The following is a 19841-nucleotide window of genomic DNA, read 5'->3' on the forward strand; positions in this document are numbered from 1 at the left end:
ATTTTCTTACTTATTGGTAGACATCTAATAAATGGATCACCGGAATATTTGTTAGGACAACTGCAGATTGGATTGTGATTGACAACTTGACATAGGGCGTTAATACCGCATGTTCCAGGGCATGGATCGATACATTTTTGATTTACACAAGCCTGATTTAATGGACATTCCTGACTTGTAACACATTCAGGTCTGCAAGCTGGTGGTGAGCCAATAAATCCTGGTACGCAAGAACAAACAGCTTGGCCATTGATTTCTCGGCATTGGGAGTTTGGACCGCACGGAGACGGATTGCATGGATTCTTGGGTAATTCAACTACAAACACAGCATTGTTGGAGAAATTCTGATCATTATTTTTTACGAAACTATTACCTGGTATAGGATTGCAAAGTACGAAAGCATTTCCGGTGTAACCTTGTATGCAAGAACAGGTAGGTATATGGTTGATTACGGCACATTCAGCGTTTTGACCACAAGTTCCCGGGCATGGATCCTTGCACTTGTTTCTAATACAAGCCTTGTCTCTTGGGCAATCGTTGTTTAATACACATTCAGGTCTGCATCCTCTGTAAGGATCGCCTTGATATTCTGGTAGACATGTGCAAATTCCGTTGTTGCATTGAGCGTTTGCACCGCAAGGGCTTGGGTTACAAGGATCTGATTCAAGTGGTTTTACTTCCTTAGGTTTGATCTGACAGTAACTGAATGGATCTCCAACGTAACCTTCCAGACATGTACAAATTGGAATGTGATTGATGACGCTGCATTGAGCGTTGCTTCCGCAAGAGCCTGGGCATGGATCCCTACATTTCTGAGTGATACAAGCCAAGTTACTTGAACATTCTGAGTTGATAGTACATTCGGGACGACAGTTTGGTGGACTTCCGATAAATGTGGGCAGACAAGAGCATGAAGGTGAACCACCGACATCTCTGCATTGTGAATTGGGGCCGCATGGTGATGGAACGCAAGGATTAACTACCACAGGTTCAATAGGTGTAACTGGTGGTGCTAAAAATATATCAAGTTTAGGTATTACCTGATATAAAATATTTATTTGGTTCTTACGTGGTATTGGGTAACAACGCGTGAATGGATCTCCAGTATGACCTGGTATGCAACTACAAATTGGACTGTGATTAATCACTTGGCAGTTGGCATTAAGGCCGCAGGTTCCAGGACAAGGATCAACACATTTTTGGTTGACGCAAGCTTTGTTTTGTGGACATTCAGAGCTGACAGTACATTCTGGGCGACAACCTGGTGGAGAACCGATGTATTCAGGTAAGCAAGAGCAAACTGCTTGTCCATTAACTTCTCTACATTGACTGTTTGGACCACATGGTGAAGGTTGGCATGGGTTTTGTGGAGTTTCGTCTTTTACAGCTAAAATTTTATTTATTTAATTTACAATTAAGCACAGCCAAATAAAAGACAATCTTACGTTCAGGTGGTGGCAATGAGCAATATCTGAAAGGATCTCCAGTGTATCCTGGTATACAAGTACAGGACGGCAAGTGATTGATAACTTGGCAGTTAGCGTTTTGCCCGCATGTTCCTGGACAAGGATCTTTGCACTTATTATTGATACAAGCCTTGTTAGATGGACAATCAGAATTCAAAGTACACTCGGGTCTACATCCTTCATAGGGGTTTCCAATATAATCTGGCAAACAAGAGCAAGATCCAGCTCCGTTTTGTTCTCTGCAAACTGCGTTAGCACCACATGGGGATGGTACACAAGGAGTTGGTCTCTCTTGTATTGGCTCCTCAACCTTCTGTTGACATTGTACAAACGGATTTCCTACATATCCTGGCAGGCACACACAGTTGGGTGTATGACTAACGACTCTACATTCAGCATTTTGACCGCATGTTCCGGGGCAGGGATCTTTGCATTTCTGGTTGATACATGCCAAGTGATTAGCACACTCACTGTTAGATATACATTCTGGTCGGCAATTTGGTGGTGTACCGATAAATTCTGGTAAACAAGAGCATGATGGAGCATCACCTACAACGCGGCATTGAGCATTTGGCCCACACGGTGAAGGTTGACATGGGTTTGACGGTACAACAACTGGTTCATCTCCTAGAATTATGATGTTAATGAACATTTTGTATGATAAGGCAATGTAAGATTTTCTTACTTTGTGGCAAGCATCTGGTGAATGGATCGCCGGTTTGACCAGGTGGACAACTACAAATTGGATTGTGGTTGACTACTTGGCAAAGAGCGTTCAATCCGCATGTTCCAGGACAAGGATCAATGCATTTTTGATTTACACAAGCCTGATTTAATGGACATTCTTGACTTGTAACACATTCAGGTCTACAAGCTGGTGGTGAACCAATAAAACCAGGTACGCAAGAGCAGACAGCTTGTCCATTAATTTCTCTACATTGTGAGTTTGGACCGCACGGAGATGGATTGCATGGGTTCTTCGGAATTTCGACTAAAAAGAGTTAGAATAATTAAAATACTTCCCCTACTAAAAATAATCATAATATATTTACCAGGAATAGGAGAGCAAAGTACGAAGGCGTTGCCAGTGTATCCTTGTATACAACTGCAAGTTGGAATGTGATTGATTACTGCACATTCGGCGTTTTGGCCACATGTTCCCGGACAAGGATCTTTACATTTGTTTCTGATACATGCTTTATCTCTTGGACAATCATTGTTAAGCACACATTCAGGTCTGCATCCTCTGTAAGGATCTCCTTGATATTCTGGCAGACATGTACAAATTCCATTGTCGCATTGGGCGTTTGGTCCACAAGGATTTGGATTGCAAGGGTCTGTTTCTACAGGCTCTGGTGGTGCAGGTGGTTTCGGTTGACAATAACTGAATGGATCTCCAGTGTAACCTTCAGGACAAGTACAGATTGGAGTGTGGTTAATGACACTGCATTGAGCTCCAGCGCCACATGATCCTGGACAAGGATCTCTACATTTCTGGTTTATGCAGGCCAAGTTGCTTGGACATTCAGAATTAATAGTACATTCCGGTCTGCAGTTTGGTGGTTGGCCAATGAAATTAGCCAAACAAGAGCAAGAAGGTGCACCTCCAATATCTCTGCATTGAGAGTTTGGTCCGCAAGGAGATGGAACGCATGGATTTGTGACCACTGGTTGAATAGGTTCTGGTGGAGGTGCTAAAAATAAGTAAGTTGTGTAATTAATTGATTGGGCTTATTTATTATTTTAACTTACGAGGTATTGGGTAACACCTAGTAAATGGATCTCCTGTATTTCCTGGTATACAACTGCAAATTGGACTGTGATTGATTACTTGGCAATTAGCATTTAATCCACAAGTTCCAGGGCAAGGATCAACGCATTTCTGATTAAGGCAAGCCTTATTTTGTGGACATTCGGAGCTTGTAACACACTCTGGTCTACAGCCAGGAGGAGAACCTATATATTCTGGTAAACATGAACATACAGCTTGGCCATTTACTTCTCGACATTGACTATTTGGCCCACATGGAGAAGGTTGGCAAGGATTAACAGGTTCTTCTTGTTTCACAGCTAAAATATTTATATAATAAAGATCACACCCATCTTTAAACGATCAAACAACTTACGTTCTTGGTAGATGTTACAGTATCTGAACGGATCACCAGTGTAGCCAGGAAGGCAAGTGCAAGATGGTAAATGATTAACAACTTGACATTGAGCGTTCTGTCCACATGTGCCAGGGCAAGGATCAACACACTTATTCCTGACGCACGCTTTGTTTGAAGGACAATCAGAGTTAAGTACACATTCAGGTCTGCAACCTTCGTAAGGATTTCCAATATATTCAGGCAGACAGAAGCAAGCTCCTGCATTATTTTGTTCTCTGCACATAGCATTAGCGCCACAAGGAGAAGGTAAACATGGAGTTGGTCTTTCAACGACAACAGGGCGGCCTAAGAAATTAAATTCGTACACATTCTTATTATTATTAAGAGTATTGTTATACGTACTTTCAATATTGCAAATAGAGAATGGATCTCCAAAGTATCCAGGTAGGCACACACAGTTAGGAGTGTGGCTGACAACGCGACATTCAGCGTTTTGTCCGCATGTTCCAGGACATGGATCCTTGCATTTCTGATTAATACAAGCCAAATGGTTTGGACATTCGCTGTTGCTAATACATTCAGGTTTGCAATTGGGTGGAGAACCGATGAATTCAGGTAAACATGAGCAAGAAGGAGAGCCATTAACTTCCCTGCATTGAGAATTAGGACCGCATGGTGATGGTTGACATGGATTTACCGGTTCCTCTACGACTGGTTCTCCTAAAGAAATAGCCATAGTAACATGGTTATTTATTTCATTGACGTCAATCTTACTTATTGGTGTACATCTCACGAATGGATCGCCAGTGTGTCTAGGTTGACAACTGCAAATTGGATTGTGGTTTACCACTTGACATAAGGCATTAATGCCACATGTTCCGGGACAAGGATCGATGCACTTTTGATTGACACAAGCTTGGTTCAAAGGACATTCCGAACTGGTTACGCATTCAGGTCTGCAAGATGGTGGTGAACCAATAAATCCTGGTACGCAAGAACATACAGCTTGTCCATTAATTTCCCTGCATTGTGAGTTTGGTCCACATGGTGAAGGATTGCATGGATTAATTGGTATAGGAGCTAAAATGGACGGGTTGTAAAATTTACTATTAAGAGTTATAGGAACTATATTACCTGGTATTGGATTGCAAAGAACAAATGCATTTCCGGTGTAACCTTGGATGCAAGTACATGTCGGTATGTGATTAATCACAGCACATTCAGCGTTTTGTCCGCAAGTACCAGGACAAGGGTCTTTACATTTGTTTCTGATACAAGCTTTGTCTCTTGGACAATCATTGTTGAGTACACATTCAGGTCTGCATCCTCTGTAAGGATCGCCTTGATATTCTGGTAGACACGTGCAAATTCCGTTGTTGCATTGAGCGTTTGGACCGCATGGACTTGGATTGCAAGGATCAGTTTCAACTGGTTGAACTTCTTTAGGTTTAATCTGGCAGTAACTGAATGGATCACCAACGTAACCTTCGAGACATGTACAAATTGGAATATGATTGATGACGCTGCATTGAGCATTGCTTCCGCAAGAGCCAGGACAAGGATCTCTACATTTTTGAGTGATACAAGCCAAGTTACTTGGACATTCGGAGTTGATGCTACATTCCGGTCTGCAATTAGGTGGTTGGCCTATATAATTAGGTAAGCAGGAGCAAGATGGTGCTCCTCCAATGTCTCTGCATTGAGCGTTAGGACCACATGGTGAGGGTACGCAAGGGTTTGTAACAACGGGTTGAACTGGCTCTGGTGGTGGTGCTAAAATATGTTATAATAAGTACCCATTTCCATATTTAAGCATTATCGTGTTACACAATAAAATTGTATTTAACTTACGTGGTATTGGGTAACACCTGGTGAATGGATCACCGGTGTTTCCATTAGTACAACTACAAATAGGGCTGTGGTTGATCACTTCACATTTCGCGTTTATTCCGCAAGTGCCCGGACAAGGATCCGCACACTTCTGGTTGATACATGCTTTATTCAAAGGACATTCAGAGCTTACAACACACTCGGGTCTACAACTTGGTGGGGAACCGACATATTCTGGCAAACAAGAACATACAGCTTGTCCATTGACTTCCCTACATTGACTGTTGGGGCCGCAAGGGGAGGGTTGGCAGGGATTTGTTGGGGTCTCCTCTCTTACAGCTAAAATACATTTGCAAATAATACCTACACTTGTATGAATTTAATTGGGTCTTACGTTCTGGTGCTGGCAAACTGCAATAAGTATACGGGTCTCCAGTGTAACCTGGATTACAAGTACAAGTGGGCACGTGGTTTATAACTTGACACTGGGAGTTTTGGCCGCATGTTCCGGGACAAGGGTCAACACATTTATTTCTGACGCAGGCTTTGTTTGAGGGACAATCTGAATTTAGGACGCATTCCGGTCTGCAACCTTCGTAAGGGTTGCCGATGTATTCGGGCAAACATGAACAAGATCCGGCACCATTGCGTTCTTTGCACACGGCATTAGCTCCACATGGCGATGGGGAACATGGCGTTATAATTTCTTGGGGTGGAGCTGAAATGGCAAAGTGGGTATGTCATTATGTGACGTGGGTTTTGGGTTTAGTAATCAAGCTGATGGATGGAGTATTAGATTTTTTGTGATTTAAAGCACCGAGAAACCGGTTGATATATATACAAAGCTTTGGTTTAACCGCAAGTTTTCTCGGTGGGGGGTGTTATACAGCTAGTACAAAGCAATTCTTACATGGTGGTAAGTTACATCTGGAGAACGGATCTCCGACGTATCCAGGTAAACATACGCAGTTGGGTGTGTGACTTATTACTCTACATTCCGCATTTTGTCCGCATGTGCCCGGACAAGGGTCCTTGCATTTTTGATTGATACAAGCCAAGTGATTGGCACATTCACTGTTAGAAACGCATTCAGGTCTACAGTTTGGTGGTGATCCAATAAATTCAGGCAAGCAAGAGCAAGATGGAGAGTCTCCAATTTCTTTGCATTGGGCGTTTGGTCCGCATGGGGATGGTTGACATGGATTTGTAGGGGTAACAACAGGTTCTTCGACTATAAAAATATCATTTTCAGTGGGGTTCTTAGGGATCTAATAATATAACATACCTATTGGCAAGCATCTTACGAACGGATCACCAGTTTGTCTTGGTGGGCAACTACAAATTGGATTGTGGTTGACAACTTGACAAACAGCATTGATTCCGCAAGTTCCTGGACAAGGATCAATACAATGTTGATTTACGCAAGCCTTGTTTAGAGCACATTCAGAGCTGGTTACACATTCCGGTCTACACGCAGGTGGACTACCAATAAATCCTGGTACGCAAGAGCAAACAGCTTGTCCGTTAATTTCTCGGCATTGCGAGTTTGGACCGCAAGGTGATGGATTGCAAGGGTTGGTGTACACAGGTTCTGGGATTCTCGAGCAAGAGATAAATGCATTTCCAGTATAACCAGGAATGCAAGTACAGATAGGAATGTGGTTAAGAACTGCGCATTCGGCGTTTTGACCGCAAGTGCCTGGACAAGGATCTACGCATTTATTTCTGATACAAGCTTTGTCTCTTGGACAATCGTTGTTTAGTACGCATTCAGGTCTGCAACCTCTGTATGGGTCGCCTTGATATTCTGGCAGGCATGTGCATATTCCGTTGTTGCATTGAGCGTTTGCTCCACAAGGACTCGGATTGCAAGGGTCAGTTTCTACAGGCTCTGGCGGTGGTGGTGGTTTAGGTTGGCAGCTGGTGAATGGATCTCCGGTATAACCGTCAGGACAGGTGCATATTGGGGTGTGATTAATTACACTGCATTGTGCTCCAATTCCACATGAACCTGGACAAGGATCTCTACATTTTTCTCTAATGCAAGCCAAATTGCTGGGACATTCAGAGTTGATTGTACATTCTGGTCTGCAATTTGGAGGGCTACCGATATAATTAGCTAAACAACTGCACGATGGAGAACCGCCAACGTCTCTACATTGTGAATTTGGTCCGCAAGGCGATGGCACACAAGGATTTCTGTACGGTTCTACTTCTTGAATTGGTGGAGGCGCTGTTAAAGTTAATTGATCAGTATTTAAATTATTATAAAACATTCATTGTATCTTACGTGGAATGGGATAGCAACGAGTAAATGGATCACCAGTATGACCAGGTACGCAACTACAAATTGGACTGTGATTAATGACTTGGCACTTGGCATTTAAGCCGCAAGTTCCGGGGCAAGGATCAACGCATTTTTGTTGTACGCAGGCTTTGTTTTGAGGACATTCTGAACTTATAGTACATTCTGGCCTGCAACTTGGTGGTGAACCAACGTATTCAGGCAAACAAGAACATACTGCTTGTCCGTTAATCTCTCTACATTGACTGTTTGGTCCGCAAGGATTTGGTTGGCATGGATTTTGAGGAACGTCTTCAACAACCGCTAAAAATTGATCAATAAGAAACGGTCTTAAAGGGTTCAATAATGTTATCTTACGTTCTGGGGGCAAACTACAATATCTGAATGGATCTCCAGTGTAGCCAGGTATGCAAGTACATTGTGGCAAGTGATTCCTTACGTGGCAGTTAGCATTGGTGCCACAAGTACCAGGGCAAGGATCAACACATTTATTATTAACGCAAGCCTTATTAGATGGACAATCGGAATTGATCACACATTCAGGTCTACATCCTTCATAAGGATTACCCAGATAGCCCTGAATACAAGTACATGAACCTGCATTGTTACGTTCTTGACAAATGGCATTAGCACCACATGGTGAAGGATGGCACGGAGCAATAAGTTCTTGAACTGGTGGCGCTAAAATATCAAGACAGTTACCATGATAATCATTTTTTAAATTTATGTATATCTTACGTAGTGGAAGTTGGCAGTGTACAAACGGATTGCCGACATAACCAGAGATACAGACGCAATTTGGTGTGTGGCTTACAACTCTACATTCGGCGTTTTGACCACAAATTCCTGGACAAGGATCTTTACATTTTTGGTTGATGCAAGCCAAATGGCTGGCACATTCACTATTACTGACACATTCTGGTCTGCAATTTGGTGGGGAACCAATAAATTCTGGGAGACAAGAGCACGATGGTGAGCCATTTATGTCTTTACATTGAGAGTTAGGACCACACGGTGATGGATTGCATGGATTTACGATTACTGGTTCTTCCACAGCTGAAATTTAGCACATTTGTTTAAAATGCCCTTCTAATTATTTGTGGTTTAGCTTACGAATTGGTGTACATCTGACGAATGGGTCGCCGGTGAATCTTGGTGGACAAGAACAAATTGGATTGTGATTGACTACTTGGCATTGGGCAGACAAACCGCAAGTACCAGGACAAGGGTCGATACATTTTTGATTGACGCAAGCTTGTGTCAGGGGACATTCATTACTGGTTACACATTCAGGTCTGCAAGCTGGTGGTGATCCTATAAAACCTGGCACGCAAGAGCAAACAGCCTGTCCATTGATTTCTCTGCACTGGGAGTTTGGTCCGCATGGAGATGGGTTACATGGGTTTGTTACAACTGGAGCTAGAATAGTATTTTTTGTGTGAATTTAAGATTGTAATTTAGGTGAATTCGCTATTTTACCTGGTACAGGGTTACAGATAACAAACGCATTTCCAGTATAACCTGTGATACATGTACAAATTGGAATGTGGTTAACAACCGAACATTCCGCATTTTGTCCACATGTTCCTGGGCAAGGATCAACACATTTGTTTCTGATGCAAGCCTTATTTCTCGGGCAGTCATTGTTTAAGACACATTCTGGTCTGCAACCTCTGTAAGGGTCACCCTGATATTCTGGCAAACAAGTGCATACACCATTGTTGCATTGGGCGTTAGGTCCACAAGGGCTTGGATTGCAAGGATCTGTTTCTACTGGCTCTGGTGGTGGTGGTGGTTTAACTTGGCAGTAACTGAATGGATCTCCAGTGTATCCATCAGGACAAGTACATATTGGAGTATGGTTAATGACACTACATTGAGCACCAGCACCACACGATCCTGGGCATGGGTCTCTACATTTTTCTCTGATACAAGCCAAGTTGCTAGGACATTCAGAATTGATTGTACATTCTGGTCGACAATTTGGTGGACTGCCAATGTAATTGGGAAGGCAAGAGCAAGAAGGTGCACCACCGATATCTCTACATTCACTATTGGGGCCACATGGTGAAGGTACGCAAGGATTCCTAATCGGTTCCTCTACGATTACTGGCGGAGGTGCTATAAAATTAAGTTTAGAATATGCGTTGGGAAGCGCAAAAATTAACTTACGAGGTATTGGGTAGCATCTGGTGAAAGGATCTCCAGTGTATCCAGAGATGCAACTACAGATTGGACTATGATTGATAACTTGGCAATTCGCGTTCAAACCACAAGTTCCAGGGCATGGATCAACACATTTACGATTCACACAAGCCTTGTTTTGAGGACATTCTGAGCTTACGGTACATTCAGGTCTGCAATTAGGTGGTGAGCCAATGTATTCAGGCAAACAAGAACAAACAGCTTGACCATTAACTTCTCTACATTGACTGTTTGGACCGCAAGGGCTTGGTTGACATGGGTTTTGTGGAATATCTTCGACAACCGCTAAAAATAAATTTATAAGAATCCATTTCTAAACTATGAGGAAGTTACTCTTACGTTCTGGAGCTGGTAAGTTGCAATATCTGAATGGGTCTCCAGTGTAGCCCGGCAAACAGGTACACTGAGGCAAGTGATTTCTTACGTAACAGTTAGCATTGGTTCCGCAAGTACCCGGGCAAGGATCGATACATTTATTTCTAACGCATGCCTTGTTTTGTGGACAATCGGAGTTCAGGGTACATTCAGGTCTGCATCCTTCGTAAGGATTTCCTATATATTCTGGCAAACAAGAACAAGCTCCTGCTCTATTTTGAACTCTGCATTGGGCGTTGGCACCACAAGGTGATGGTGTGCAGGGATTGATGTTTTCCACTGGTACTGGTGCTGGTATTAAGTGACAAATAGAGAATGGATCTCCAGTGTAACCTGGCACGCACACACAATTAGGCGAGTGACTGACTACACGACATTCGGCGTTTTGTCCACAAGTTCCGGGGCATGGATCTTTGCATTTTTGATTAATACAAGCCAAGTGATTTGCGCATTCGCTGTTAGAAATGCATTCTGGCCTGCAGTTTGGTGGTGAACCTATGAATTCTGCCAGGCAAGAGCAAGATGGGGAATCACCGATAACTTTGCATTGAGCATTAGGACCGCATGGTGAAGGATCACATGGGTTAACAACTACGGGTTCTTCAATTGCTAAAATAGACAATAATACTTAAGTACATACTTTTGTAGAACAACTTCGAATCGACTTACGAATTGGTGTGCATCTGACGAACGGATCGCCTGTGAATCTGGGTGGACATGTGCAAATAGGGTTATGGTTTATTACTTGACATTTGGCGGATAATCCACAAGTTCCTGGGCATGGATCTATGCATTTTTGGTTGACACAAGCTTGAGTTAACGGACATTCAGAGCTGGTTACACATTCCGGTCTACAAGTTGGTGGACTGCCGATATAAGATGGCAAGCAAGAGCAAACAGCTTGTCCGTTAATTTCCCTACATTGAGAGTTTGGTCCACATGGAGAAGGTTGGCAGGGATTTTGCGCGATTGGGACTAAAATTACAAAGGTTATTTTTCAAACACAGTTTTGATTTTTTTTTCGATTAAGAATACCTTTGATTTCTTGACACAATACGAATGCATTTCCTGTGTAACCTGGTTGGCAAGAGCACATTGGAATGTGGTTGTACACTTGACAAATAGCGTTTTGGCCACAAGTACCCGGACAAGGATCAACACACTTATTTCTTACACAAGCCTTATCTCTTGGACAATCATTGTTTAGTACGCATTCAGGTCTGCATCCCCTGTAAGGATCTCCTTGATATTCTGGTAGACACGTGCAAATTCCGTTGTTACATTGGGCATTTGATCCGCAAGGATTTGGATTGCAAGGGTCACTTTCAACTGGCTCTGGTGCTACAATAATTTATATTGTAAATACGACTATTTAGTTTACACAGGGAGAAATGTTCTTACGTGGTGGTGGTTTAGGAGAACAGTGGCTGAATGGATCACCAATGTATCCTTCGAAACAAGTACAAATTGGAGTGTGATTAACAACATTACATTGGGCGTTTGTTCCACAACTTCCAGGACAAGGATCCCTGCATTTTTCTCTTATACATGCCAAATTACTTGGACATTCTGAGTTAATAGTACATTCCGGTCGACAATTTGGTGGGCTTCCTACGAAGTTTGGTAAACAAGAACATGAAGGAGAACCATTTATATCTCTGCATTGTGAATTAGGTCCACATGGAGACGGTACGCAAGGGTTTACATACACGTCTTCAACAGGTTGCGGTGGAGGTGCTACAAATTTATTTCATTAATTCCAAAAAAACATTTTTAATAATACCAAATCTTACGTGGTATTGGAGAGCAACGAGTAAACGGATTTCCTGTATAACCTGATTGACAACTACAGATAGGACTGTGATTGATAACCTGGCAGGTGGCACCAATACCGCAAGTGCCAGGACAAGGATCCACGCACTTTTGATTGACACATGCCTTTGTTAAGGGACATTCTGAACTGACAACGCATTCAGGCCTGCAACCTGGGGGACTTCCAATATAGTTCGGTAAACAAGAACAAACAGCTTGCCCGTTAACTTCGCGACATTGACTATTTGGACCGCAAGGAGATGGATTACATGGGTCTTTAGCTTCTTCGATGACAGCTAAAATTGATCTCGTAAAATTTCGATGTAATTTTTGGAAGATTTGATAACTTACGTTGTTGTACTGGTATAGGATTGCAATATCTGAATGGATCTCCTGTGTAACCTGGTATACATGTGCAAGATGGTACATGATTAATCACTTGACAATTAGCGTTGGGTCCACAAGTTCCGGGGCAAGGATCTTTACATTTCTGGTTGATGCAAGCTTTGTTACTTGGACAGTCTGTGTTAATGGTACACTCTGGTCTACATCCTTCATAAGGATTACCAATATATTCTGGAAGACAAGTACAAGAGCCAGCACCATTTTGTTCTTTGCAAACCGCGTTAGAACCACAAGGTGATGGTGAACATGGTGATAGTACTTCTTGTTTAATTGGTTCAGGCAATTGACAAGCACTAAATGGATTTCCAACGTAACCGTTGATGCAAAGACAGTTTGGTGTGTGACTGACTACTCTGCACTCAGCATTTAAACCGCAAGTTCCAGGACATGGATCTTTGCATTTTTGGTTGATACAAGCAAGGTGATTGGGACATTCGCTGTTGCTGATACATTCCGGTTTGCAATTTGGTGGGGAACCTACAAATTCTGGAAGACAAGAGCATGAGGGAGAATCACCTATTGGTTTGCATTGTGCGTTGGGGCCGCAGGGGGATGGATTGCACGGGTCTACTGCTTCTATTGGCTGTTCTTCAGCTACAAATTTGTATGAATTAGATAGTGTAATTATTAATTAACGAGGAAGTTATCTTACGCATTGGTATGCAACGAACGAAGGGATCACCAGTATATCTAGGTGGGCAAGTACAAATAGGATTGTGGTTGACCACTTGGCAATTAGCTCCTATTCCACAAGTACCAGGGCAAGGATTAATGCATTTTTGGTTTTGACAAGCCTCATTCAAAGGACATTCTGCACTTGTTACACATTCAGGTCTGCAAGTCGGTGGACTACCTATGAAACCTGGTACGCAAGAACATACAGCCTGGCCATTGATTTCTCTGCATTGTGAATTTGGTCCGCATGGTGAAGGGTTGCAAGGGTTTGTGGGGACTGGTTCTAAAAACGTTTTTATAAATACGATGCCACTTTTTCCCTCATTTAACTTACTTTCAATTATCCTACAAATGGTAAAGGCATTTCCTGTGTAACCAGGTAAGCACGAGCACATAGGAATATGATTAACCACAGAACATTCAGCATTCTGTCCGCAAGTTCCTGGGCAAGGATCTACACATTTGTTCCTAATGCAAGCCTTATCTCTTGGACAATCATTATTTAATACACATTCAGGTCTGCATCCTCGGTAAGGATCACCTTGATATTCTGGCAGGCAAGTACAGATTCCATTGTCGCATTGGGCGTTTGGACCACAAGGACTTGGATTGCATGGATCAGTTTCAACAGGTTTAATTTCTTGTGGTTTGAGTTGACAATATGTGAATGGATCTCCAGTGTATCCGTCGGGGCAAGTACAAATAGGAGTGTGATTAATGACACTGCATTGAGCGCCAGCTCCACAAGAACCCGGGCATGGATCCCTACATTTTTCTCTGATACATGCTAAATTACTAGGACATTCTGAGTTGATAGTGCATTCTGGTCTGCAATTTGGTGGGCTGCCCATATAATTAGGTAAGCAAGAGCAAGACGGTGAACCATTTATGTTTCTACATTGACTGTTAGGTCCGCATGGCGATGGAATGCATGGGTCTCTAATTGGTTCCTCTACAACAACTGGAGGTGGAGCTAAAAATGGATTGTTGTTAACGCATATCATAGTGACAAAGTAAGAAATATCTTACGAGGTATTGGGAAGCATCTAGTGAAGGGGTCTCCGGTATGTCCAGGGTTACAACTACAAATGGGACTGTGATTAATGACTTGGCATTTGGCGTTTAAGCCGCATGTTCCTGGGCAAGGATCGACGCATTTTTGATTGACACAAGCCTTGTTCTGAGGACATTCCGAGCTTACGGTACATTCAGGCCTACAACCTGGTGGGCTTCCGATATAATTGGGCAAGCAAGAGCAAACGGCTTGTCCGTTAACTTCGCGACATTGACTGTTAGGTCCGCAGGGGGAAGGCTGACAAGGGTTTTGTAGTACTTCTTCAAGAACAGCTAAAATTACCATATTTAAACAATATTCAAAACTTTCATCAAATTAGGCTTACGTTCTGGAGGTGGTAAGTTACAATATCTGAATGGATCGCCAGTGTATCCAGGTCTACAAGTACACGAAGGAAGATGATTGATTACTTGACAATCTGCATTTTGACCACACGTTCCAGGACAAGGATCGACACATTTGTTTCTGATACAAGCCTTGTTGTAAGGACAATCGGAATTCAAAGTACATTCAGGTCTACATCCTTCGTAAGGATTACCGATGTATTCGGGCAAACAGACACAAGATCCTGCACCATTTTGTTCTCTGCATTGAGCGTTAGCTCCACAAGGTGATGGGGAACATGGTGACAAATGTTCTTGAACAACCACTAAAAACGGTTTTTGCGTGAGTCAATTTCATACCTTGTTTAATTAAACAAGCTTCTTACCTGGTTTGGGAATGCACTGAGTGAAAGGATCTCCGGTAAGGTCAGCAGGACAAATGCAATTAGGTGTATGACTGACAACGCGACAATCGGCATTCGGGGCGCACGTTCCAGGACAAGGGTCTTTACATTTTTGATTGATACAAGCCAGATGGTTTGCACATTCACTGTTGGAGACACATTCCGGTCTACAATTTGGTGGAGAACCAATGAACTCAGGCAGGCAAGAACATGAAGGAGAATCTCCCACAGCCTTGCACTGTGAATTTGGTCCACAAGGTGAAGGATTGCATGGATTTGTTGGTACTACAACTGGTTCTTCCACAATCTGTGTACATCTGATGAACGGATCACCAGTATATCTTGGAGGACATGTGCAGATGGGGTTGTGATTTACTACTTGACATTTTGCGTTTATTCCGCATGTTCCTGGGCAAGGGTCAATACATTTCTGGTTGACGCAGGCTTGGTTCAAAGAACATTCCTGGCTTGTGACGCATTCAGGTCTGCAAGCTGGTGGTGAGCCAATAAAGCCTGGTACGCAAGAGCAAACTGCTTGTCCATTAATTTCCCTGCATTGTGAATTTGGTCCACAAGGTGACGGATTACACGGGTTCTTGGGAACTTCAACTGGTATTAAATTACATTGGATGAAAGCATTGCCTATATATCCTTGTAAGCAAGTACACATGGGAATATGGTTAATAACGCTGCATTCAGCGTTCTGACCGCAGGTTCCAGGGCAAGGGTCCTTACATTTATTTCTAATACATGCTTTGTCTCTTGGACAATCGTTGTTTAATACGCATTCAGGTCTACAGCCTCTGTAAGGATCACCTTGATATTCCGGTAGGCAAGTACAGATTCCATTGTTGCACTGGGCGTTTGGACCACAAGGACTTGGGTTGCAAGGGTCAGTTTCTACTGGCTCAGGTGATGGTGGTGGTTTAGGTTGGCAATAACTGAACGGATCTCCAGTGTAACCATCAGGACAAGTACAAATTGGCGTATGATTAATAACACTGCATTGGGCTCCAGCTCCACAAGATCCAGGACATGGGTCTCTACATTTTTCTCTGATACATGCTAAATTGCTTGGACACTCTGAGTTGATTACACATTCTGGTCTGCAATTTGGTGGACTTCCAACAAAATTGGGTAGACAAGAGCAAGATGGTGAGCCGTTAATATCTCTGCATTGTGAATTAGGACCGCACGGAGATGGTACACAGGGGTTCGTAACAATTGGCTGAACCGGTTCTGGAAGAGGTGCTAAAAATGATGGATGAATATTTGGTTTAATCAATGAAATTGATAACCTACGTGGTATTGGATAGCATCGGGTGAATGGGTCTCCAGTGTAACCGGATGTGCAACTGCAAATCGGACTATGTTTGATAACTTGACAATTGGCATTCAATCCGCAAGTTCCTGGGCAAGGGTCAGCGCATTTTTGGTTGATACAAGCTTTGTTTTGTGGACACTCAGAGCTCACAGTACATTCAGGGCGGCAACCCGGTGGACTTCCCACATAATTCGGTAGACAAGAGCAAACTGCTTGTCCATTAACTTCCCTACATTGGCTATTTGGACCGCAAGGTGAAGGCTGACATGGGTTTTGTGGGGTTTCATCTCTCACAGCTAAAATTATTTTATGTTTTAAATGTATTTGACATAAATTGAATTGTCTTACGTTCTGGGGGTGGTAGGTTGCAATATCTGAATGGATCACCAGTGTAACCAGGTAAACAAGTACACGATGGAAGATGGTTAATAACTTGACATTGTGCGTTTTGTCCGCAAGTTCCTGGGCAAGGGTCAACACATTTATTTCTGATACAGGCTTTGTTTGATGGGCAATCTGAGTTTAATACACATTCGGGCCTACATCCTTCGTAAGGATTACCGATATACTCCGGAAGACATACGCAAGATCCAGCGCCGTTTCTTTCTTTGCATTCGGCATTCATGCCACAAGGTGACGGTACACAAGGATTCAAATTTTCTACTGGTACAGGCGTTTCTTGGATCGAACAGAGAGTGAATGGATCTCCGAAGTAACCAGGCAGACATACACAGTTAGGTGAGTGACTGACCACACGACATTCGGCGTTTTGTCCGCATGTTCCGGGGCAAGGATCTTTGCATTTTTGATTGATGCAAGCTAAATGATTGGCACATTCACTGTTACTGACGCATTCTGGACGACAGTTGGGTGGGGATCCAATGAATTCTGGTAAACAAGAACAAGATGGTGACCCATTAACTTCTCTACATTGGGCATTAGGACCACAAGGTGAGGGTTGACAGGGGTTTGTTGGAACAACTACTGGTTCTTCTCCTACAAGAAATCAGCAATGAGTATTTTGTTTGGGGGTTTAAATGACACAAATTTACTTATTGGCAGACATCTAGTGAATGGATCTCCGGTTTGACCTGGTGGACATGTACAAATCGGGTTATGGTTTACCACTTGGCAGTTTGCATTTAATCCACAGGTTCCTGGACATGGGTCAATACATTTTTGATTTACACAAGCTCTGTTTAATGGACATTCGGCACTCGTTACACATTCTGGTCTACAAGTTGGTGGTGAACCAATGTATCCAGGTACACAAGAGCAAACGGCTTGACCATTAAATTCTCTACATTGTGAATTAGGACCACACGGTGAAGGGTTGCAAGGGTTTTTAGGTATTTCAACTAAAATTCATTTAAATGAGCAACAGTACAATGATTTTTTTACCTTATTTTACCTGGAGGTGGATTGCACATAACAAAAGCATTTCCAACATAATTCTCAATACAAGAACACATTGGAATGTGGTTGATTACAGAGCAAATAGCATTTGTTCCGCAAGTGCCAGGGCAAGGATCCTTACATTTATTTCTAATACATGCCTTATCTCTTGGACAGTCATTGTTTAATACACATTCAGGTCGGCAACCTCTATAAGGATCTCCTTGATATTCCGGCAAACAAGTGCAAATTCCGTTGTTGCATTGAGCGTTTGGTCCACAAGGACTTGGGTTGCAAGGGTCCGTTTCTACAGGTTCTGGTGGTGGTGGTGGTTTAGGCTGGCAATAACTAAATGGATCTCCTGTGTAACCTTCAGGGCAAGTACAAATTGGAGTATGATTAACAACGCTGCATTGGGCGCCAGCTCCACAAGAACCTGGACATGGATCTCTACATTTTTCTCTGATGCACGCCAAGTTACTGGGACATTCTGAATTGATTGTGCATTCAGGTCTGCAGTTTGGTGGCGAACCAATAAAGTTTGGTAAGCAGGAACAAGATGGTGAGTTTCCAATTTCACGACATTGTGAATTAGGACCACAAGGGGATGGAATGCACGGATTTACAGCAACTACGGGTTCTATTACAGGCGGGGGTGCTAAAATATTTATTTCTTAATAAAAAGTGAGATATTTTAATAAAATATTCTTACGTGGAATAGGATAGCATCTAGTGAATGGATCTCCAGTATGACCAGACTTACAACTACAAATTGGACTATGTTTGATCACTTGACAGTTTGCGTTTAGCCCACAAGTGCCGGGGCAGGGATCAACACATTTTTGATTAACGCAAGCCTTGTCTTGTTGACATTCAGAACTGACGACACATTCAGGGCGACAACCTGGTGGACTACCCACATAATTTGGCAAACAAGAACAAACTGCTTGTCCATTCACTTCTCTACATTGACTGTTTGGTCCACAAGGTGAAGGTTGGCAAGGGTTTTGAGGGGTTTCATCTCTCACAGCTAAAATTATCGTATATTGCATTCACATTTAATAAAGTTAAATGATTTCTTACGTTCTGGGGGTGGTAAGTTGCAATATCTGAATGGATCTCCAGTGTAACCGGGTAGGCAAGTGCATGAAGGCAAGTGATTAATGACTTGGCATTGTGCGTTTTGTCCGCATGTTCCTGGACAAGGATCAACGCATTTATTTCTAATACAAGCCTTGTTCGATGGACAATCGGAGTTCAATACACATTCTGGTCTACATCCTTCGTAAGGATTACCGATATATTCTGGAAGGCAGACGCAAGATCCAGCGCCATTACGTTCTTTACAAACCGCATTAGCCCCACAAGGACTTGGTACACAAGGATTTCTAAGGTCTTCAACTACAGGCTGAATAACTCTGCAACCGGTGAATGGATCACCTTCGTATCCAACAATGCAGACACAGTTTGGTGTGTGACTGACCACGCGGCATTCAGCGTTTTGCCCACATGTTCCCGGACAAGGATCTTTACATTTTTGATTGATGCAAGCTAAGTGCGTTGGACATTCGCTATTACTTATACATTCAGGTCTACAGTTTGGAGGTGTTCCAATAAACTGTGGCAAACATGAGCAAGATGGTGAATCACCGACAGCCCTACATTGAGAATTAGGTCCGCATGGTGATGGTTGGCAAGGATTTGTAGGTACAACCACGGGTTCTTCAATTGCTAAAAGAGTAAAGGGGTAAAGATTGTCAGAGATTATTGCTGGAAGGGTCTTACGTTTGGGTAAACATCTGGTGAAGGGATCGCCGATATAATTGTCTGGGCAACTGCAAATAGGATTATGATTTATAACTTGACATTTGGCGTTAATTCCGCAAGTTCCTAAACAAGGATTGACACATTTTTGATTGACACAGGCTTCAGTAAGTGGACATTCAGAACTAGTTACACATTCTGGTCTACAAGTGGGTGGACTACCAATATAACCAGGTACACAAGAGCACACAGCTTGTCCGTTAATTTCCCTACATTGACTGTTTGGTCCACATGGGGATGGACTGCAAGGATTAATTTTGGGGGGTGCTGAAATAGTTTGTGTTAAAATCAAAGGTATTCTTTTTTTATGTAACT

The 19841-nt window shown here is 42.8% G+C and overlaps 1 protein-coding gene across 1 annotated transcript in view; it reads right to left on the reverse strand.

Annotated features, from left to right (window-relative positions):
* The window catches only part of LOC109602801 (uncharacterized), a 166585-nt gene that overhangs the window by 13588 nt on the left and 133156 nt on the right, over positions 1–19841 (reverse strand). The window contains exons 52-89 of the mRNA XM_049967938.1: positions 19488–19793; positions 18786–19433; positions 18415–18732; positions 17719–18360; positions 17360–17665; positions 16656–17303; positions 16286–16603; positions 14966–16234; positions 14582–14905; positions 14211–14528; positions 13516–14154; positions 13159–13464; positions 12453–13100; positions 12083–12397; positions 11691–12026; positions 11325–11630; positions 10959–11264; positions 10254–10898; positions 9189–10199; positions 8823–9128; positions 8448–8765; positions 8067–8390; positions 7695–8012; positions 6690–7637; positions 6315–6635; positions 5799–6122; positions 5426–5743; positions 4709–5347; positions 4349–4654; positions 3977–4294; positions 3593–3919; positions 3219–3536; positions 2519–3160; positions 2152–2457; positions 1446–2093; positions 1070–1387; positions 374–1012; positions 11–316 (exon numbers count right to left, since the gene is read on the reverse strand). Of these exons, the coding sequence (XP_049823895.1) occupies positions 11–316; positions 374–1012; positions 1070–1387; positions 1446–2093; positions 2152–2457; positions 2519–3160; positions 3219–3536; positions 3593–3919; positions 3977–4294; positions 4349–4654; positions 4709–5347; positions 5426–5743; positions 5799–6122; positions 6315–6635; positions 6690–7637; positions 7695–8012; positions 8067–8390; positions 8448–8765; positions 8823–9128; positions 9189–10199; positions 10254–10898; positions 10959–11264; positions 11325–11630; positions 11691–12026; positions 12083–12397; positions 12453–13100; positions 13159–13464; positions 13516–14154; positions 14211–14528; positions 14582–14905; positions 14966–16234; positions 16286–16603; positions 16656–17303; positions 17360–17665; positions 17719–18360; positions 18415–18732; positions 18786–19433; positions 19488–19793 (17553 nt within the window). The remainder of the gene's footprint in view (positions 1–10; positions 317–373; positions 1013–1069; positions 1388–1445; positions 2094–2151; positions 2458–2518; positions 3161–3218; positions 3537–3592; positions 3920–3976; positions 4295–4348; positions 4655–4708; positions 5348–5425; positions 5744–5798; positions 6123–6314; positions 6636–6689; positions 7638–7694; positions 8013–8066; positions 8391–8447; positions 8766–8822; positions 9129–9188; positions 10200–10253; positions 10899–10958; positions 11265–11324; positions 11631–11690; positions 12027–12082; positions 12398–12452; positions 13101–13158; positions 13465–13515; positions 14155–14210; positions 14529–14581; positions 14906–14965; positions 16235–16285; positions 16604–16655; positions 17304–17359; positions 17666–17718; positions 18361–18414; positions 18733–18785; positions 19434–19487; positions 19794–19841) is intronic.

Source organism: Aethina tumida, chromosome 5 (assembly GCF_024364675.1).
Source record: "Aethina tumida isolate Nest 87 chromosome 5, icAetTumi1.1, whole genome shotgun sequence".
NCBI classification, from domain to species: Eukaryota; Metazoa; Arthropoda; class Insecta; order Coleoptera; family Nitidulidae; genus Aethina; species Aethina tumida.